Here is an 18,540-nt window from a genome sequence, read left to right as displayed (position 1 = left end):
TGACGGCAGTGCGGTTCTGCGTGGAGTTTGGGTTGTGGTTTTGTTGGTGACCAGATCTAGTCACAGCCGAATACGACAGGGACAAGCCATCAGCCTAGGTCACACCAAAAGAGAGGGTGGGGCCGGGGCATGGTCGGGAAGACAACTCGCAGGCGGGGAAGTTCAGGCGCCCCCTTCACGATCAAAGCCTGTACCACTGGCCTCCACACCCCCTCAAGCGAGAGCCTGGTGGCCTGCTCGAGCTTTGAGTCAAGACTGAGATATCAGTGGGGCCTGGTTCTACTTTCGAGGCCCGAACTCGCAGCCTGATGCCACCGGTGTGCAGCTGAGGGTTATCTCGCAGATCGATGAGGCTCTGCGATGAGGCTCTGCTCAACCCCTTCCTGCTATAATGTGCTCCAGCCACCAATTATGGGCAGTTTTGTGCCATTAACCAGCAACAGACGGCGACCATATTTCCCAGTCGTTCAAAGACCTTATTTCACTTGTCCGTCCCAGCTCCAGCACCGTCATGAGCATCTTCCGCCTTCCAAGCGAGATGTTAGTCCTCATCATTGAGAATGCTGATATAGATAGCATATTCAATCTCGGTCTGACCTGTTCCCGCCTTAATCAAGACATCCACCGAAATGAACGCATCGGCCGCATTGCACTCAATGTGTGTCCCTCCCATATACACCTCCAATCTATAGGTCTGCTGATGACAGCTTAGAAGGCCAGCTACTCGACCGAGGCTATAGTGGCGAACACAACGAAGGAATTTGCAAGGGGCTTCAGACAACTGGCTAAGCGGCGAATGGCTGTCCGCTCTGCCGAGCCTTGGACGGTGGCCATCATCGCTATGGCAGAACGCTTCATCTATACGGATGGATATCTATGCTACACAATCAAGGAGCATCTGCGTATTCTCAACATACGTCAGACTCGTGCGATGGAGCTTGTGGTCAACACCCAGCTACTTATGCGTTGTGCGGTCCGCGACTTCAATCGATCTGCGCCGTATACCTTTGAGCCCCTTTACTGCGCCAAAGGCATCCTCTCGTGCCTGGCTACCCAGGTCGACGATGAATCAACGAGCTGCTGGCTCATCATCTTTGAGGCGAAAAACAATTTCAAATGGGTGGTCGTGAAGCCGATATCTTCGGAGCATCAGATTCTGATCCGGAACAATAAGGAGCACCTGTTCTGCATCACCAAGTCCCCCGCCGAAATTGACGGCTCCATGAGATGGGCTCTACAGCGGCTGGACCTGAGGACACGCCAGTGGTCAGATGACCAAATCATCCCCTGGGACATTGACGGCTCTAAAGCTGGAGAGGACATCTGCTTCGAGATCATCGACCACTATTTCTACTGTCTCTCGCTCGAGCGGAGACACCAGACAGACTATGAATTACGGGGCCGCTTCTACCAGGCTGTGCGGTTTTCCGTGAATGAAGCAACACCTGGTGGCCTCGAGAAGCCCCCAAAACATCACCTCTGGCGCCGCCATGATTCAGAGGGCCATATCCACAAGGGCTGGGCTTCCTTGCAACTCATAAAGGACGAGAGCACGGGAGACATCTTCATCGTCGAGATACGTCAAGAATGGCCCCCAGTGAGTGCGAGAAGCCAGCGGACGTGCTACAAGAAGCGACTCGAGTTCGGTCAAGGCCATGAGAGCTCCGGGGGAGCCCCTCTACTTACGCTGCCAATATCTAACGGAAACTCCCCCGTCGATCCGGAGCGGGAATGTAGAGAAGACTTCCGGGTACGCCACCGCGAGAACACCCACGTCGATGCCGATCAAATCGGTGCCACTACCTACACCCTTTCGCAGTGTCCTCTCCATACCTATAACCCATCTTGCGACGCATTCGTGGATCTTGTATACGGAGAAAACAGCACCGAACATTTTCTGCAACTCAGAGTACACCCAGAGGTGGATGTTGTTGAGCAGGACAAAACAGTAAAGCTGTGGCCAGAGAAACCGCATCCCTCCCAACCCGATGACGCCTTGGCTCAGGTTCATGAGATCATGAACCTATCACATAGTACTGGAGACGTTGAATGGGCTATGGATGAGCGAATTCTAGTATACTCACATAAACCAGCGCCTGGTCAACCACCTGGTCAACTGAGGCCCATCACTCTGATGTCATTTGACTCCAGCCTCCGATTCCCCGGTTTCCGAAACATCCCTCCCGCACCACAAACGCAGACCGTGCAAGTGTAGTACAGCCCGGAAAACCTGAGCTCTCGCAGGAGTCTGCCAGCGTTGGCCCAGGCGACGTTGCGTTACCATCACCGCCTGGCAGCTTGGGCGAGTGGCTGCCCTCTGGGTGTGGAGATGAGAGCACCTCGCCTTTCGTCAGGCTGAGCCCTCCACTCTACCAAAATATGAGCACGGGAGCCGGCACTCAACACGGCTTTGACATGTCATATGACAATGGAACTGCTGGTATTACTTAGGCGCCCTAGACATCGTTGGCGTCACGTTCCCTGATTCGGCTACCTCAAAAGCTCTGCGGCGTTTGTGGGATGGCTTTTGGGGAATCGGACGGCTCGATATCGTGGGAAGATGATATTTCCTTGACTTGGTTACAATCAACGTCATCGCTGTCACCTTCTTCATCATCTTCCATCGCAATGTTTGGGAGCTGCTCGTTTTGTCAACACCGCTGTCCGGCATGGAATTGTCCCACTTCAGCAATTTGTGTGTATTCAATCTTCAATATATATGCCATCTAAGAAACCGATTAGCCTAGACTGGTTCCGCAAAGGCCCTTCAATTGATCATCTTTCGCGATCCAGAACGTGAGAGATCACTCCACCCATACCCTACACCATGCGCACCGATCTGGAACATATGTAGTACACCTGCGGCCAATTCGTTATATAGAACCTAGCTTGACTCGGCTACAGGAGCTGCATTGCCCATTGTCAGATGTGGCACTCTTTTTTAAGAATGGCAATGTCACGCTCAGCTATCAACATTAAACTAGGGCATCTGGGTTGTCCCCAAAGAACATCGACCATCACATAAGCCCTGGTCTTGAATACACTCAACATTCGATGCAAACCATCTGCCACGAGAACTCCAACTGTTTAACACACAGAATCCAGAGGTAGTTTCGTGAAATCTACCAGTGCATGGTTAACAGACGACGCAAAGTCAACACTAATCGCAACACTGAGGCCGGCCACTGCGTCCTGAGATTGCCACGAACCATCCTATCGCCTCCCGTTAGGGACTAGGTAAGTGAAATGTTTCCACAATGTCCACAACTACCCTAATAGCTTGGAGTCTACCAAGTACTCGCCACCATACTTGATGGGGTCGAAATCCCAGCGTCCTGAGGCATGAACCACCTTGTCGAAGTATTTTTCGGGCTTTAACCCTCGTCGAAGTATTTTTCGGGCTGGCGCAAACAGGCGTCTACTGGTGGCTGGCTCCATGAAAGCTACGTGCGTCGGTGTCGAAAACTGGAGGGCTTGGTCGGTTCGGCGAAGTTTTGATGACCATTCGCCTGGTGAACTTCCGCCTCCATGGCTTTGGGGCCTTGTGGCCAAGCCATCCATTCCTCCAGCAATGTTGCTCGCCTGAGGCGCAAGATTTGGCTCTTGAACCAAATGACATAGCGATGGCACTCGCCTGATGATGTCCTGGAAGTCTCTTAATTTCTCTTCCATTTGCTTCTTCTCCTCTTCAATCTCTTTCATTTTCTCTTCCATTTGCTTCTTCTCCTCTTCAATCTCTTTCATTTTCTCTTCCATTTGCTTCTTCTCCTCGTGAAGCTCTTCCAACTCCTTGAGTTTCTCTTCTGTTATTTCTTTCTTCTTCTTTCGATGCTTCGCTGAAGCTATGGCATTTCGACTCCTCTTTTTGTCCGCCTTTTTCGACGCTTGAGTCGTATCGACCGGGACAGGTACTACCTTCTCGCTCCCTGGAAGCATTAAGTAACACTGTTCCTCTTGTACCCCAAAATAGCTAACCCTCATGCCGTTCACAGGTACACTCTTGGGGCAGAGCAATGCTGCGTTTTCCGATGGAAGTGAGCCTAGACATGGCTGCATACCCTGGGGGTACGTGGGTGAATCTTGAATCCACTGAGCGTTTTGTGGCAAGAGCGTAGTAGTTGGCGGTGGATAGATGTGCGCATCAAGAGACGCCATCGACGGCTGAGAGTGTGATCTTGCAACTGTCGATATTGGTACATGAGAGTCCCTGGCAATGCCGAGGGCAGGTTGGGAGTTCATCGATTGTAGTCTTGTCCTTTCGGGAGAGTCATACTGACATGAAGGCTTTGCTGAAGAGGCCCTAAATTTGGGTGTTAGCTTACGTGGATATCGTCCCGGAGTCGGCGACAGCAGATGACAGAGACCTAGAACTTACCAGGGTTGTTCCAGCCTTGATCCTTGCCTTGGGTCATCGATAGCAGGTAATGGAGAATTCATGGCCTGGGAGGTATTCACCAATGAAGAGCCACCGAGGGGAACCATGAACCCAATTGATGTAGTTGAAAGGGCTGCAGGCATGGACCGGCCAGGTCCGAACGGTTGCACGGTTGATCGTGACTCGGATGTTGCATGTGTATTCGCGGTAGATCCTCTATCCTCGTTCGAAAGTGAGTGGGCATTGGGGGGTTTATATTCAGAATTTCCACCGGTGCTTTCAGCGTCCTCTGAGTCTTGCGTCGGGTTAAGGAGGCTCTGTAAACGAAGAGCGGTCCCGGCTGTTTGTTGGCTCATGATTCAGACAAAAAGGCACACTCTTCAGCCTGAAATGAAACCTTCTCAAGATTCTTGAGGGAGGAGAGGTTGTATTTATAGATCGATGTCCCTGCTGCGCGAGATGTCCTTGAATGTTCCGCGCTGCCCTTAGCACCCCTGTCGCACATCGAAGAATAGCCCCCCTGTGATTCAGCATGAAAACTTTCCTGCTGACACTAACGAGCGGCTTCACAGTTCCGGCGAGGAAGCAAGCAATCAAATAACCCACAGCGACTGCATTAGCGTGCTGATTTTGCCCTCTGGTACCCTTCTCATCCCGACCCCCACGATTCCATGCCCTGGGTTCGAGCCGACACAGTGTCTGGCCAGGCCACCATGTGCGGCGAGGTGCAGCAATTCCGAGCTTGGATCCATCAGGTGTCATGCGTCGCGACTGGGATGGCAATGCTTATCGCCGGTCCAACAGCTTTAAGATCGAATGGCGTTCTTAATGTCAGCCGATTATCAATGAACTGAAGCTAGGCCGGATCAAGCACAGACATGAAGTGATACCGCCCACACTGGCAACCTGTGTGTCGGCTAATGTGCGTGGAAAGTGGTGGGATATTCAGGCGAGTCTGGTGCCCTGCTCTGAGCCTTGCTCTATCTTCGCTTTTTGTCTTTGCACCAGGGTGGCCTTGTAATAAACCCATGGAACACTGGACTGCTCTCTTCCTTGTATCACCCTCTGGGAATTTGGCTTTTGATCATGATGAACAAATGCACTGCGACTGCCTATTCATCGCACTCCCAGTTGGCTTGTCATCATCTACCCTAACTGACCCGTAGATGGCGCGACCCTGCTAAGATAGCGCTGATGCAGGTGGTGTTAAACCAGCAAGTGACAAACCATGTTAGTCTGGCTCGCGTTGTTCTCTCCCGCTCCACTACATGCCTCGTGGGGACGTTGGGTCAACACACATGTACGTGCAGGGACCACACACTACTACTTTGGACACGACTGTGCCGGGAAAGGAATCAAATGAAGCGCATGTGCCGCTCATTTGCATCGACGATGGGACCGCGATGGCTCGGCATTGGAGGCAATGACTCGCTGTGGCCCGCAAGCCCCCTGGTCCCAACCCCAAGGGGACATCACTGCGGGACCACCGACCCAGGCGGAACATGAACCGCAGTCATGACAGGGTAGGAAATGAGGAGTGGGCTCTCTCGGCACGTCATATCTGTGCCTTTTCTCGGGTTGGAGAAGCAAGGGTCCGCCAAAAGCGCATGCAGCTGCTTCGTACTGCAAGTCATACGGCTAGCAAGCAATGACGCGCACCGCTGCAGGGGAGCCCAGTTCAAGACTCGCAAGAGTATGGCGCCGTGCACAAGGAACTCTGTCCAGCTGAACTGGCTGTCCACTTTGGTGCAGGCGGTAGCACACAGCCACGAAGAGGCCTGGAAGACCAATGTGCTCGTCCCTGTGATCTCAAGCGTGTTTTGTCATTTATGAGCGCTGAGGAAGCTTCAATGATTGCGCCAGTCGCTCCTTGGGTGAATCTGCCCTCGCCCAACACATCGACGAGACAGGATATAAGATGAATCATCGCCCACTAGACGAAGCAATTGCTGCGGCAATTTACGATTGAATAGGTACTTTTAGATTCAGGGACAGAAAGAAAGGATGGGAAATAGCAAAGATGAAAAACACACCGCAGCTCCAAAGCCATCCTGGTGTCAGCATTTCCAGCACAGCTAGATGTGCTCAGCACCCTATCCAGGGCAGTATTCCGAAAGAATAAAGAACAATTTATCCATCGACACCACTCAAACAATCCGACTAAAAAGGAAATAACTAGATACGGGTATTATACATGGGTTTAATAGTCACAAAAGACAGCCTCTCCCAGCACCTCGGTGGCTATTGCTAGCCATTCTATGGTCCACGGTTCCGCATCGCCCGGGTCGATCGATATTGTAGCTTGGGGATCTCCATGTCGATACCCTCGTCGGCCTCCATGATATCTGGATCCACCGCTATCGGCACTGAAAGATCCATCTGGGCTGGCTCGGCAGCTTCTATCTTGCCGGGCTCCTCCTTGCCGGGCTCCAGCTTGTTCTCCTCCTTGGTAGGTGTCGGGCTGCCTTCCTTGAGGCCAACACTCATATCCCGGCGCATGCTGATGGGCCTTCTCGTGCGAACCTTGCCCATCTCACCCGTCTCCTTTGCGAGCTCAGGCTCCTCACGTTGCACACGCTCCATCTCCTTATTGGCCATCTCTAGGACCTCGGTGAGTCGCTTCTGAACCTTGGAGATCTCGTCGTTGCAGTCTCCGTCGCGGAGGAACTGGTGGGCGCCATGCTCGCACCTGCTTTGCACAAACTCAAGACCCTTATCCATGTTGTCGTATACATCGGGTGGTCCATTGTTGGGACCGTTTCGGGATGTTGACATGGGACCGGATCGTCCGATGCTCATATATCGCAATGAGGGGAGCTCGTCCTCGCCATTGCTTCCATCCTCTGACACATCCTGCTCGGCGAGCTTCTTGATCTGGGCAACTCGGGCGGCCATCTTGGCCTTGCGCATCAGGTTTCGGCTTGACGAGACAAATCTCACAAGCTCGTCAAAAAACCCTTGGACATAGCTGTCATAAAACACAATGATCAAGCTGTGTGTTCTATATGTCTGAGGGGCATCTTCGTTCGACATCATGGACGGTGACTTGGGCTTCTTCTTGACCCGGGCTCGTGCTCGGGCACGCGCTGCCTTGATCACTTCTTGCTGCTGATGGATGGATTCGGGGCTCGGTGTGTGCTTCGGAGGCTCTGCGTGAGTTTCTGAGGGCTGCTCCGCGTTGGTAGGGTCTTCGAGAATGGCATCCCCAGCGGGGGGTTCGGCATGAACTATAGGAGGGTCATCCTTGGGCTTGAGAGATTCAGTCGATCCCTTGTTCCGGAGGGACTTTGTCTCTGCATTCTTGCCCTCGGCAGCAGCGATGGCGGCCAGTTCGGCCTGACGACGATCTATCTGGCCGCTGAGGTTGTCAAGACGCTTGAGCCAGTCTGGGACTTTTGTGGAAAGGTTCTTCAGTGCATCCATTATGGTGCTTGGGAGGGACAGCGCTTGCGCTCGCGATTCGTACTGAGAGTGAAAGCAAAGATATCAATGATCGCAAGAGGGTAAAGATAACAGGACCTGCTCGGTAATGGTGGCAGTAATAAGTTGGGAAAGGACTGGCGACTCTGAAATAAAAACTGACGTAGAGCGTCGACTGTTGATGGAGGGACAGGGAATATTTGGAAGCGCGTCAGCAGGCCGGCCCCCAACCACAAGCACCTATGCCGCGGCCCTTTCGCGAACTGTTTGCTTTTTGGGTCTCCGCAATCCTCTGACTTCCGCGGGACCGTGGTCCCATGCCGGGGCCCACTCCGTTGATACCTTTCTGCTCCTGGCGCGACGAGTGGGCACGGCAAGGGTGGGTGGTGATGAGGTGTGGTGATCTCGGCCAGATTGGCGTGGCCTAGAACAGCCACGTTGTGTTCACGTGACGACCATGTATGCCTCACCCTTGGTCTTTTCACTGTTTGACAATTAATTGCCCTAAACAGATTGATCTTCTGGGTGTCTCCGTACCACGGTAATTTATCAACCTCTCCTCGCCTTCCATCAACCCGCTTTTTTTTCTTCTGAGAATGGTGCAAAGCGAGATGGGTCAGTTGTGAACGAAGCGGCGTCGACACGACATCGGTCATTGACCTGGACAAACGTCGCCTCTGTCGTTTCTGATATTCCCAATCTAGCCACAGACCGACGCTCTCCAGAAGCGGCAGATGTCTCACCCTTGCTTGACCCTGCGGTCCCGATCCCTCCAGAGCCCGTCATGGTTATCTGGCCAGTGCTGGTGTGGCCACTAAGAGCTGTGATCCCACTCATGGCAGTTGGTACATCAGCAGCACAGGTCCTACACAGTGCGCGGGACTGTCAACAGGGCAGGGCAATGGCTGGCGAGATTGCTGGGCGGGTGTGGTAGGGCGTGTTTTGCCCAGTTCGGCACGAGTAAAGCCTCAGTCTAGCCGAACACACTCCGTTCATGTCATGCCCTCCCCGATTCTCTCCCTCGTATGGCGCTAATGGCGCCCTGGCTAGGTGATTTAAGTAATCGGCAGTTCAGTGTGGGAGATCACGCGCAGAAGAGCAACAAGAGGTTCGGGGTCCAGCTCAGTAAATGTATTGAATGCTATCTTGGATGGCATTCATCGATCGAAGCAAGGCCGTTCCATCAATCATGAACCCCCTCACTGTTCGAAAGTTCAGATACGTCAAACGTTTGCGGCTTCCAAAGGAACCTCAATCATCAGGCAGTATAGTGGCTGAGGCTGAGGGCCGTCGAAGCCCACCTCTCTGCCCCATGGGCCCGGTGGAACACGGATGAATGTCCCTGTGTCCCACCGCAGGGTTAGCCATTCACCCGTCCCGGTTCTATGCTTGGCACAAGTGCTGGAATTGAACAACGGGATCAGCACCACAAAGGTGTTGGGCAGGACGGAGAATCCGTTATTGGTTAAAAACTGCATGACGGCTTTCAATTTAAAGTTCTTGGGGGCCTGATGTGCCGGAAGTCCTTTCTTGATGAATTCTCCCTGGTTACCCTCTTAGCATAGCCTCGGTATCAAGCTCTCCGGACGTACATGAGACTTCTTGAACGAATCGAAAAAGTCTTTTAGCTCCTGAGACAAGCTGTACTCATTCCAGTCTCTCATCTCTCTAGAGAACTGTAGATCGTTGGGTGGCGGCAGACGCTCCATCTTTTCCTTGAGAGAACTATCCAAGTTATCCACCTGAACCATGTCCATTTTGGGAATGCCGAACAAGTTAGTGACAATGTGTGATTCAAGACGGGTTTCGGGGCGTTGGTGATAATCTCTGCCCAGGCTGCATCCCCACCATGATTGGGCTTGACCAGATCACCGCCGCTAGGGGAAAATTGTCGGGCCGTCAGATCTTAGCTTATGTAATGCATCCACCGCTGCTGTGAACAGCAATAAGTGCTTAAGGGATCAAACAACACTCAAGTTACCCAAGTTACTCAAATGACTTACGGATGCTTCGCCCATGCCCATCCCCCAGCGGCAAGTCATTTCTTTGTATGCTGGTGGACATTGTTTCAGGGCTTCTGTCGAGCGTGAACAAGGCGCTAACGCTTGTTGGAGGCCCGAGGACGATTTCCCTGCATGTTGCGCTCGGACATCGGCGGCTGGGAATAAGCCAATGAAGGGCCACTTCCGCATCAGCCGAGGACAGCAAGGAGAGAATCGCCCACTTTTTTTGCGCTCAAGGGCAGATCCACTTCCGCATCAGCCGAGGACAGCAAGGAAGGAATCGCCCACTTTTTTGCGCTCGAGGGCGGATCCACTCACGATCTAATATTCACGTCCGCCAATCCGTCAGCCCCCTTTCTCACTCTTTTCTCCCTCTCTCACCAACAGGCCATCCGCCCACACAGTGCTAGCCCAGGACTGCAAGAGTTGCGTCGCGCATCATCCAATGTACCTGGCTGAGAAGAGGCTAGGGGAATAGGTCGTGGAGCGCTGACGACTCACTATGAAGCGTAAACACGACCAGCCCTGCGCTGGGCAACAAAGTGCCCAAGGTTAGTAATTCACCCTTGCATAAACAGAGCTTATGCTGAACCTTCACTCAGACCACCCAGATGTCACCTCAAGCGCCTTACAGCTACAAGCTGAGAATACAAGCGACACGTTGGCGCTGGCTGAAAACCTCCAATATTTTTATGAAGACGAATCTGTTTTCCGTAAAGCCCAGCAATGGTCACACGAGCCTGAGGCGTTTTTCAGATATGGGCTGCCCCAGGGCTGCGTAGCATGTCAGCTTTGGCAGGCATTGTCCAGCAAGTCCAGCAAATCCAGCAAATCCAGCAAATCCAGCAAGAAACGTAAACCCGGCCACCCCAACGAACAGAAATTACCGGACGAAGAGGCACCGATTAGGGCCATCAGGCTACGGATATATCTGGTCTTCTTTCACCTCTTACGCGACATGTTCCACAAGATATCCTACTCCGAAGGCAACGCAGACCCGTTGATAATCTATCTATTAAGCCATGGGATTGAGGAACAAGAAGGTCTGTCAGGGAAATTTCGCTATTTGAACAGGATGGGTCGTCGCTATCACAATCTCACCACTCGCACAGGATATAGTGGAGTCTTGCTGCTGTCGACGACTTTTGGCCTCAAAATGTGAGTAAGCTACGAAGCGTATTCCTCAGCGCCTAGTTCACCAAGTCATACTGATCATCCGAATAAGGCTGGACACGACGGCAGACTTCGAGAACATATTGGCTGCTGCTATTAATGATATTCAAGGTATAGATATCAGCGCCAAGCAGACCTATAAACAGGCTATGGATGGGATCTTCCGCATCTTTGAAGGACGTCTTGGAGAATGGATCGATAGCATTGCACAGAAGACTTATTGCCGAACATCGATTCAGCATCTCATCGACCTTCGAGTGCAACCTTCAAGCGACCAGGACCCCCCATGTCCCACTCCTTTCGATATACAGCTCTTTACCGTCCCAGAGACCTCTGCTGTCCCAGGGCCCTCTGCTATCCCAGGGCCCTCTATCCTAGGGACCTCTGCTGTCCCAGAGACCTCTGCTGTCCCAGGGCCCTCTGCTATCCCAGGGCCCTCTATCCTAGGGACCTCTGCTGTCCCAGAGACCTCTGCTGTCCCAGGGCCCTCTGCTATCCCAGGGCCCTCTATCCTAGGGACCTCTGCTGTCCCAGAGACCTCTGCTGTCCCAGGGCCCTCTGCTGTCCCAGGGCCCTCTGCTGTCCCAGGGACCTTTCTGGCCTTTCCGCAAACGAATACTGTCGCAGTGGGTGTTGATGGCATCACGCGGTATTTTCATCCGTCGCTGGTCCTATCGATACCGGACATATTTGGCGTCATAAGACAAGTATATGTCGGCGCATTGGCCGAAGGATCGAATATTCCCGTGCTCGCGGCACCACAATGGAAGTTCCTTCCATCCAGCGAAGCGGCCAATGAGCACGTATACAGTCCTATGGAATGGCCCGGCTTGACGGGATGAAATTCGCTTGAGACTTGAAGGAACGCATCTTCGTTGCAATCTATTTCACATTGCATATCCTCCGTCCCGTTTGGGTTCCCAGTGTCAAGATACAAAGTGAGGTGTCAGGACCGGTGAATAGCAACGGCTTCCTTGTGTTCATGCCCTCCTGTTCATGCCCTCCCATGGCGGTTGCTCTTGCTGTGACATCTTATTAGATACGTCCACAACCTTTGACTGCAACCAGAGATGATCAGTGTCCGTAAGTAAACGGCAGTAGCCAGTTTTTGCAAACCCACCTTAGTCTCAAGTTACACACTGATAAGAGCTTTAAGAGACCCTTGATGAAGATCTTAGCGAGGGCGCTGGATGAGTTTTCGATTCGACATCGGGCCCGTCGCCAACAGACACCCCAGTGAGAAGTATCGTGTCGTCCAAGCCAGTATCCGCCCCTTTTATGGGCATTGGTTGCCGGGCCGTAAGACAGAGCGCTCCTTGAACAGAGGCTGCGAGAGCAAATATCCCAAGGGCTGAGCAGATCATCAATGCTACAGAGAGCACAACCATGCTTATCCCAAACCCAATGACCCCGCAGGTCTGGGAACGAAGCTTATCTTCACTCCAAATTATCTTGCGATAATAAGCGTAGACGGTACATGTCACCGCCGTATAAGTTGTGAGAGGCATTATCGAGCTGAGGGCGAAGATGACCGTGGAGGCGCCGGTCCAACGAGGTATCAACAAGGAGATAACAATAGCAATACACTCGATAAGGAGAGCAGCAATTACCAAAACGTGACGATCAGGGCGTGAACTCCCTGACGAATGAAGGATGATCGTCGGCCTTAGTGCCAAGGTCTGGTGCTTGTTAGGAGGTCGATATTCCCGATGTTCATCGGACAAAGGTACCTGCAAGAGGGTGCTGAGAAAGAGACAAAGTACCCTCCAGATATTGCACAGAAGTTGTCCCGTCAAGGGCCCTAGGCGGGACGGTGAGAGGAAGCCTAGGATAGAAAGGCTCATGACTGTGATCTGGACCACAATCCATACCAGCCAGACAAGCAACAGCCTTCGTCCTTTGTTGCTGTGGGCGTACATGCCAAAGTGTATACATGACAGCACAGAAAGAACAAAGGCATCGGAAATCCGGTACTGTGAAGGAGGTTCCATGGTGTGATGGGACAAAACAAAGGTGGAAATGGGTCTGTTGGGTTCAATCAATTGAGGGTCTCAGCTGTTCAATGGGATTTGCTACACCGTCAGGGGAGTCGACTACATGAGATCTTATATACAACATCTTAACGCCGATGACACTGAACTGATCCGCCGTATCCGGGTCGCGCTAGCAAGGGGCTTTCCCAACCATGAAACTCAGCTGTACTTTCCTGGCGCCGAACCAGGAAGTCGCAATGGACAGTCTAGTGGACATGAAAGCTAATGGAACGACTGTACGTCGATCAAATTGCCAGTCAGGGTTAGGTACAGGGGCTCATGACGCCACAAGGGTCACTCGGACGAAGACAAATAGATGGTATCGATGCAGGTGCTGGGTAGTATTTGCTAAACAATAAGTCTCAAGACATCATAGCATTCACTTCTTCTTCGCCTTTCCGAAGTCTTCTACTGAGTAGGTCACCACTGTCTCGGCTTTATGTACTGATTCGAACCCCTGCGATTGGTCCCCAGTCTCTTTTGATCCGGCCTGTGAAGTTTCCTGTTGCTCCCCTGCCTGTTGCTCCCCGCCGTCTTTGTCGTACGTGGTGGATGGAGTAGTAGAAGAGGGGTTCTGCTCCGACATGGCTTGGGGTATTTAATTAGTTTCGATGCAGAGAGTAGACAGATCCAGAACTAACCTCGTCAAAGGGATATAGTCTGGCGACGAGAAAGTGGATGGCAACGTCAAGTTGATAAGCAGGGCTATAGAAGAATGTCCTCGAGGTGAATGGATTGAAGTCTTGCTGTTCAACTTTCAGGAGGTTCAATCCCGCATTTTATATTCGACGAGAGTTGTCCAGCCTGGCAGCTTGGCTGAGAAAGTCTGGTAGGTCGCAATGCTCAGCCAACATGGCCACCACAACGACCTGCAGCTGCAGCAAATACGTGTCAAGGCTCCCATGAGCAACAAGGGAAGGGATAAACTAGATCACACTTCTTAATTGAAGACACGGCATGTTAGCGCAGACCATCACATGCGGCCTCTCGCCCGGCCCGCACCAGTTCGCCCCTGCAGTTGCATGTCGGTCATCAGCCTCATTTTCATTCCAAGCGTCCAATAACCTGGCATGGCGTTCACTCCTTTCACGGAGTCAAATCCTTGGAGCGAGCAGAGGGGATGAGGTCTAGGCATACAGCATCCCACCACTCCGCACCAGTCGTGCCATTGACCAGTCCGCCTTGAAGACCCAACAGCTACTGTAGTCCATAGATACTAAGTGCAGCCCCTACCAACTTCTACGGATCTAGATCGAGATCTTGCCGCTCCAAGGAGACAACAAGGACCGATTCCTGACGTGACTGGATCAGACCCTGTCGCAACCCCGTCAAGAAGAGAGGTCATAGCATGCAGGTCAGTCTTCGTGTCTACTCGCCCGGTTCGTTCTGGCTTAATGCCTGGTTGCATGGCATTCATCTCTGTCTCAACCCAAACTGGCTCGCGTGAAGAACTTTCTGGGACAAGCCCATTAACTCACTGATCAGTTAGAGATCGGTACCGAGACACGCACAAGTGATTCTTGCCTAGTGATGCACCGGTACGGTTTTTAATCGCACGGCCCCTCTACGCATCAGTTTTGATACCCAGTAGCGTCACGATCCCTCCCTAACAGCCATGCCGTGCAATTAACTGACGGTCCGCAATGAACACGCCAGAAACCTATTCTTTGTTGTGTCCCCTTTACCAAACGCGAGAAGATCTCAGCCTGGTTGCATGCACGTTGGCCGCGACCTCTTTTGCGTTGCACTAACATGCAACAACTGCCAAAGGTGACTAGCATCCTGCCACCCAGCGTTCCAGAATCGCTTTCAGAGTAGCAACAACGTCAGTGGTACCGTTGGTCAAATTGCTCTTATGCTAACTTGAACAGGACAACCATGGAACCAAACACAGAGCATACGAAGAGCCCGACTTCGCGCGATGAGTCTTCGCACAACAAGGCACAAGTCAGTGACTCGTCAGTGACTCGTCTACCAATACAGGACAGGCTCATAGGGCCAGTGGTGATATCACGGAACCCGTGACGCCATCGAAGAAGGACAAAGAAGATGACGGAGGACAGCCCTCAACTCCGCGCAGCGAGCCTTCAATGAACAAAAAGGAAGTCAATGGATCATCTACCAGTCATGATATGATGGCGATCATGAAACCTACGGTACACAAAGAAGGAGTGGAAGAACATGGCAATGGCTCGAGCAAGGACGGCTCGGGCAAAGATGGCGCGGTCGATGAAAATAACGCTTAAAGCATGAGGAAACCTCTCATAATGGGCCGACAGTTGTTTGTAGCTCAGATATCTCTTGGGAATTCAAAAGAGTTTCCTTGTTGATTGGATGGTCTGCGATGGTTCGCCTACATACGGGTATGCCCAGCTTTGGCGGCGACCATATTCCTCTCACTCTCCGTTATTGCGTATCTCAGACCACGAGTCCCCGATACTTGTTACGAGCTGGACCGGCAGATCTTAATTGGCCAATCGGTAGGAGGGTCATCACAGGGATGTGGCGAACCAGTAAATGCCTACTCCCCACCAACTCCCTTCCCTGTCTCTCCCCTCTCTCCCCTTCTCCCTCTCTCCCTCTCTCCCTCTCTCCCTCTCTCCCTCTCTCCCTCTCTCCCTCTCTCCCTCTCTCCCTCTCTCCCTCTCTCCCTCTCTCCCTCTCTCCCTCTCTCCCTCTCTCCCTCTCTCCCTCTCTCCCTCTCTCCCTCTCCCCCTCTCTCTCTCCCTCTCCCCCCTCTCTCCCTCTCTCCCTCTCTTTCTTTCTCTCCCTCTTTCCCTCTTTCTCCCTCTCCTTTTCCCTCTCTCTTTCCCACTCGCTCTCCCAAGCCCAATTTTACTCTCACGTGATTATCACACGCGCATCATTGGGCCTTAGCACAGGTTGACCCACCTAACCCCGCTTAGGTAGTTGCTCCATTTGCGGCCCGAGGCACCAACAGTTCATGGCCCAAGACCTTTACATATTCACAGCTGCGTTCGTCAGAAAAACAACAAAACGAAAAAAAAATAAACAACCCCCGATGTCTCGCCATTCCCTTATTCCAGAAACTATTTAACGAAAAGCTACAATTTTGAGCGAAGATTCTCGATACACGATCAGCCAAACGGTCGCAGCACACACCAGGGTAATGAGACGTATCGCCGTCCCAAGGCCTTGTTCCGATGATGCACTCATTCAAAAATGCAAAGACGAGGTATTACCGCCTCTCTTTCTGACTGCGCAATGCTAATCCCATTTATAGACAGGGAAGGACTGTTCAGTCATCACATGGTCACGGCCCCCGGACCTCGACGAGTCAATCGCCGATGATACCTTAGTGGCCATAATTGTCGACTTGGATCAATCAACACAGGGTAGTGTACGAGTCTGGAAAGAGAAAAAATTTATTGGTGTGGTTGGTGACACTAAGGACTTGGTCATGATCCCATGGGAGAGTGGATGGACCTACATGTGCATTCGGCAACAACACATTGGCGAAGTCAGATGAACAAATTATGCTACATTATCCGCTTCCTTTTTTTCAGTATATCCTTCGCGATTGTTTCGCTACACTGAAATGTGATAAAGGGGCGAAATTCATGATGAGGCATCGTGAGCTTGACGTGTGGGTGCGGCTCACTCACGAGGGCGCCGATTGCATCCAAACGTTTAAGCACGTAAACGGATCCTCCCATCGGCGCTTGGAAGGGTCAGTATAGGCACTGAAAGAGTTTTGATACACACACCGTCTGTTGGCAGAGGTTCCGCTTCCGCCTCTTCAAGCTCTTCACTATCATTGTCCGAAAGCATTTCCTCACTCGCTCTTATATTTAGCGATTCATTCCCAGGGTGAACGGTCGGCAGATCAGATTCGTCGGTGGAGGTACGGCGACGTTTCGACGGTTTCGGCCCAAATGTGTCTTCGTTCAGGGGTCCTTTAGGAGAGCGGATTGTTGATGAATGAGAAACATCTACGAAGGAATCAGCCTTGACCACAACAGCTAAGAAATGTTCGCCTACCTAATTTGAAGGCGATATTGTGATGCGCCTTCCAGTTCGTGGCGTATTCCACGAAGTTTTCGGGGATCCCTGCGCCATTCAACCACTCTTTGTAATCCTCCACGAAACTGTCAACTGATTGCAGAGCACTTGATGACAATGCATGAACGGCAAAGAAAAATTCCGTGCGACTGAAGCGCTTGACAATGGAGTTGAGAATACTTTGCCCAGTCTTGTGCCTGTATGTTGCAGAACTTGAGAGCGATTCCCAATCATTGGGTGTTTCTTTAAGCAGCCTGAGGTTCCGGTCCCGCAAATCAGACTGTTTAGACGTTGGAGATGTCTCGTTCTCAAAGTGCTGGTGCATTTCCTCTAAAGATTTCTTTATATGAGGTTTCATGGTAGTAGGGCATAAAATAAAATACAAGGGAGAATATAAAAGAGGGAAAGAGAGAGAGGGAGGGAGAGAAAGAGGGAGAGAGGGAGAGAGAGAAAGAGAGAGAGAGAGAGTGAGAGAGAGAGAGTGAGAGAGAGAGAGGGAGGGAGAGAGAGAGGGGGAGAGGGAAAGGGGCGCAGGCAGGAATAAGCGCTAAAACAGTGATGCGAAACATGATTTGCTAGATTGAATCCCCCCTGTCACCTGGTCCCCTGAGGCATTGCGTCATAGCCTCCGATGCTACTTGTCCGGGGAAGGTGCCATTGTGATGGCCACAAGTTCCCCAAATCATGCATGCCGTGCTGAGGGTAAGAAAATGGGCGACAACAAAAGCAGGACCTGATCCAGCACTCCATAATTCCTTCGTACCTCATCTTGAAGCGGAAGCGACAAATCGACGAATAGCCGACGCAAAGGTTGTGCGAAATGGAGGTTGAGCGATATTAGAAAGAATAGGCGTGGAAGCTGTTGGTTTTGTCGCAGCGAGAGAGTTCTGGATGCGAGGAGAACGTGAGTGCGAAAGTGTCGCAGATGGGGTCCAACATTGTTGCCTGGCCAAGGTCGCCTCACACGGGGCCAGTGCACGTGTCAGTGCAGGCCATGATTTCCACACTAATCCCAATTGGTCATTTCGCTTTCCGCATTTTCCAATTGAAGTCGCTCATCCAGTTCGGTGGGGTACAGGATGCCGCAGAAGCCGAATCTGGCCCAATCGGAACGTTGTCTACTGGCTCCGCAGGGACAAGGCAAGCCGAGACGCTAACGATGCATCACTGATATCGCATCACCAACAGCTTCGGACGACGTTGGAAAGTAAAGAGAGTATTCAGGGTGCAGAAAGCGGACTTCAAGACGCCTCGTTCTTTTTGTTATGGTGCTCGGCCCCGCTATAGACTCCGAGCCTCACTGGATCGCCCCGAGGCTCAAAAATGAAGGTCCCTGCCGCGGAATCACAATATTTAAGGCCTACTCATCCTCTCTGTGCTTGATAGTTAAAAGATTATTATCTCGAGCACCAGCCCACAGCTCATGCCCACGACAATTCCTTTGTCCCGCGTTTCCATTCCATCCCCGCCCCCAACCCAAGCAATCCTTGAGTGAAATATCATTACACTCGCC

At 52.0% G+C, this 18,540-nt stretch overlaps 6 protein-coding genes across 6 annotated transcripts; 3 read left to right on the top strand and 3 right to left on the bottom strand.

The window, feature by feature from the left end:
• Nucleotides 1-511: 511 nt before the first annotated feature.
• MRS44_018210 (uncharacterized protein) lies at nt 512-2,451 on the top strand (the record flags this gene model as incomplete). Its single annotated transcript, XM_065616408.1, has 3 exons — nt 512-658; nt 713-2,165; nt 2,216-2,451. 3 exons carry the CDS (start codon nt 512-514, stop codon nt 2,449-2,451), a joined length of 1,836 nt encoding a protein of 611 aa, XP_065472480.1.
• An 816-nt stretch (nt 2,452-3,267) lies between these two features.
• Nucleotides 3,268-4,731, bottom strand: MRS44_018209 (uncharacterized protein; the record flags this gene model as incomplete). Its single annotated transcript, XM_065616407.1, has 3 exons — nt 3,268-3,926; nt 4,059-4,300; nt 4,376-4,731. 3 exons carry the CDS (start codon nt 4,729-4,731, stop codon nt 3,268-3,270), a joined length of 1,257 nt encoding a protein of 418 aa, XP_065472479.1.
• A 1,900-nt stretch (nt 4,732-6,631) lies between these two features.
• On the bottom strand, nt 6,632-7,798 carry MRS44_018208 (uncharacterized protein; the record flags this gene model as incomplete). The annotated part of the gene is made up of 1 exon (XM_065616406.1): nt 6,632-7,798. One exon carries the CDS (start codon nt 7,796-7,798, stop codon nt 6,632-6,634), a length of 1,167 nt encoding a protein of 388 aa, XP_065472478.1.
• A 1,220-nt stretch (nt 7,799-9,018) lies between these two features.
• Nucleotides 9,019-9,552, bottom strand: MRS44_018207 (uncharacterized protein; the record flags this gene model as incomplete). Its single annotated transcript, XM_065616405.1, has 2 exons — nt 9,019-9,339; nt 9,388-9,552. 2 exons carry the CDS (start codon nt 9,550-9,552, stop codon nt 9,019-9,021), a joined length of 486 nt encoding a protein of 161 aa, XP_065472477.1.
• A 748-nt stretch (nt 9,553-10,300) lies between these two features.
• On the top strand, nt 10,301-11,813 carry MRS44_018206 (uncharacterized protein; the record flags this gene model as incomplete). Its single annotated transcript, XM_065616404.1, has 3 exons — nt 10,301-10,349; nt 10,401-10,841; nt 11,041-11,813. 3 exons carry the CDS (start codon nt 10,301-10,303, stop codon nt 11,811-11,813), a joined length of 1,263 nt encoding a protein of 420 aa, XP_065472476.1.
• A 3,069-nt stretch (nt 11,814-14,882) lies between these two features.
• MRS44_018205 (uncharacterized protein) lies at nt 14,883-15,250 on the top strand (the record flags this gene model as incomplete). Its single annotated transcript, XM_065616403.1, has 2 exons — nt 14,883-14,951; nt 14,993-15,250. The coding sequence occupies 2 exons, from the start codon at nt 14,883-14,885 to the stop codon at nt 15,248-15,250; spliced, it is 327 nt and encodes a 108-aa protein (XP_065472475.1).
• Nucleotides 15,251-18,540: the final 3,290 nt, after the last annotated feature.

This window comes from Fusarium solani (genome assembly GCF_023522795.1).
Source record: "Fusarium solani strain SB1 chromosome Unknown bctg00000015, whole genome shotgun sequence".
In the NCBI taxonomy this organism is placed as follows: domain Eukaryota; kingdom Fungi; phylum Ascomycota; class Sordariomycetes; order Hypocreales; family Nectriaceae; genus Fusarium; species Fusarium solani.
This window is presented reverse-complemented; position numbering and strand designations above follow the sequence as displayed.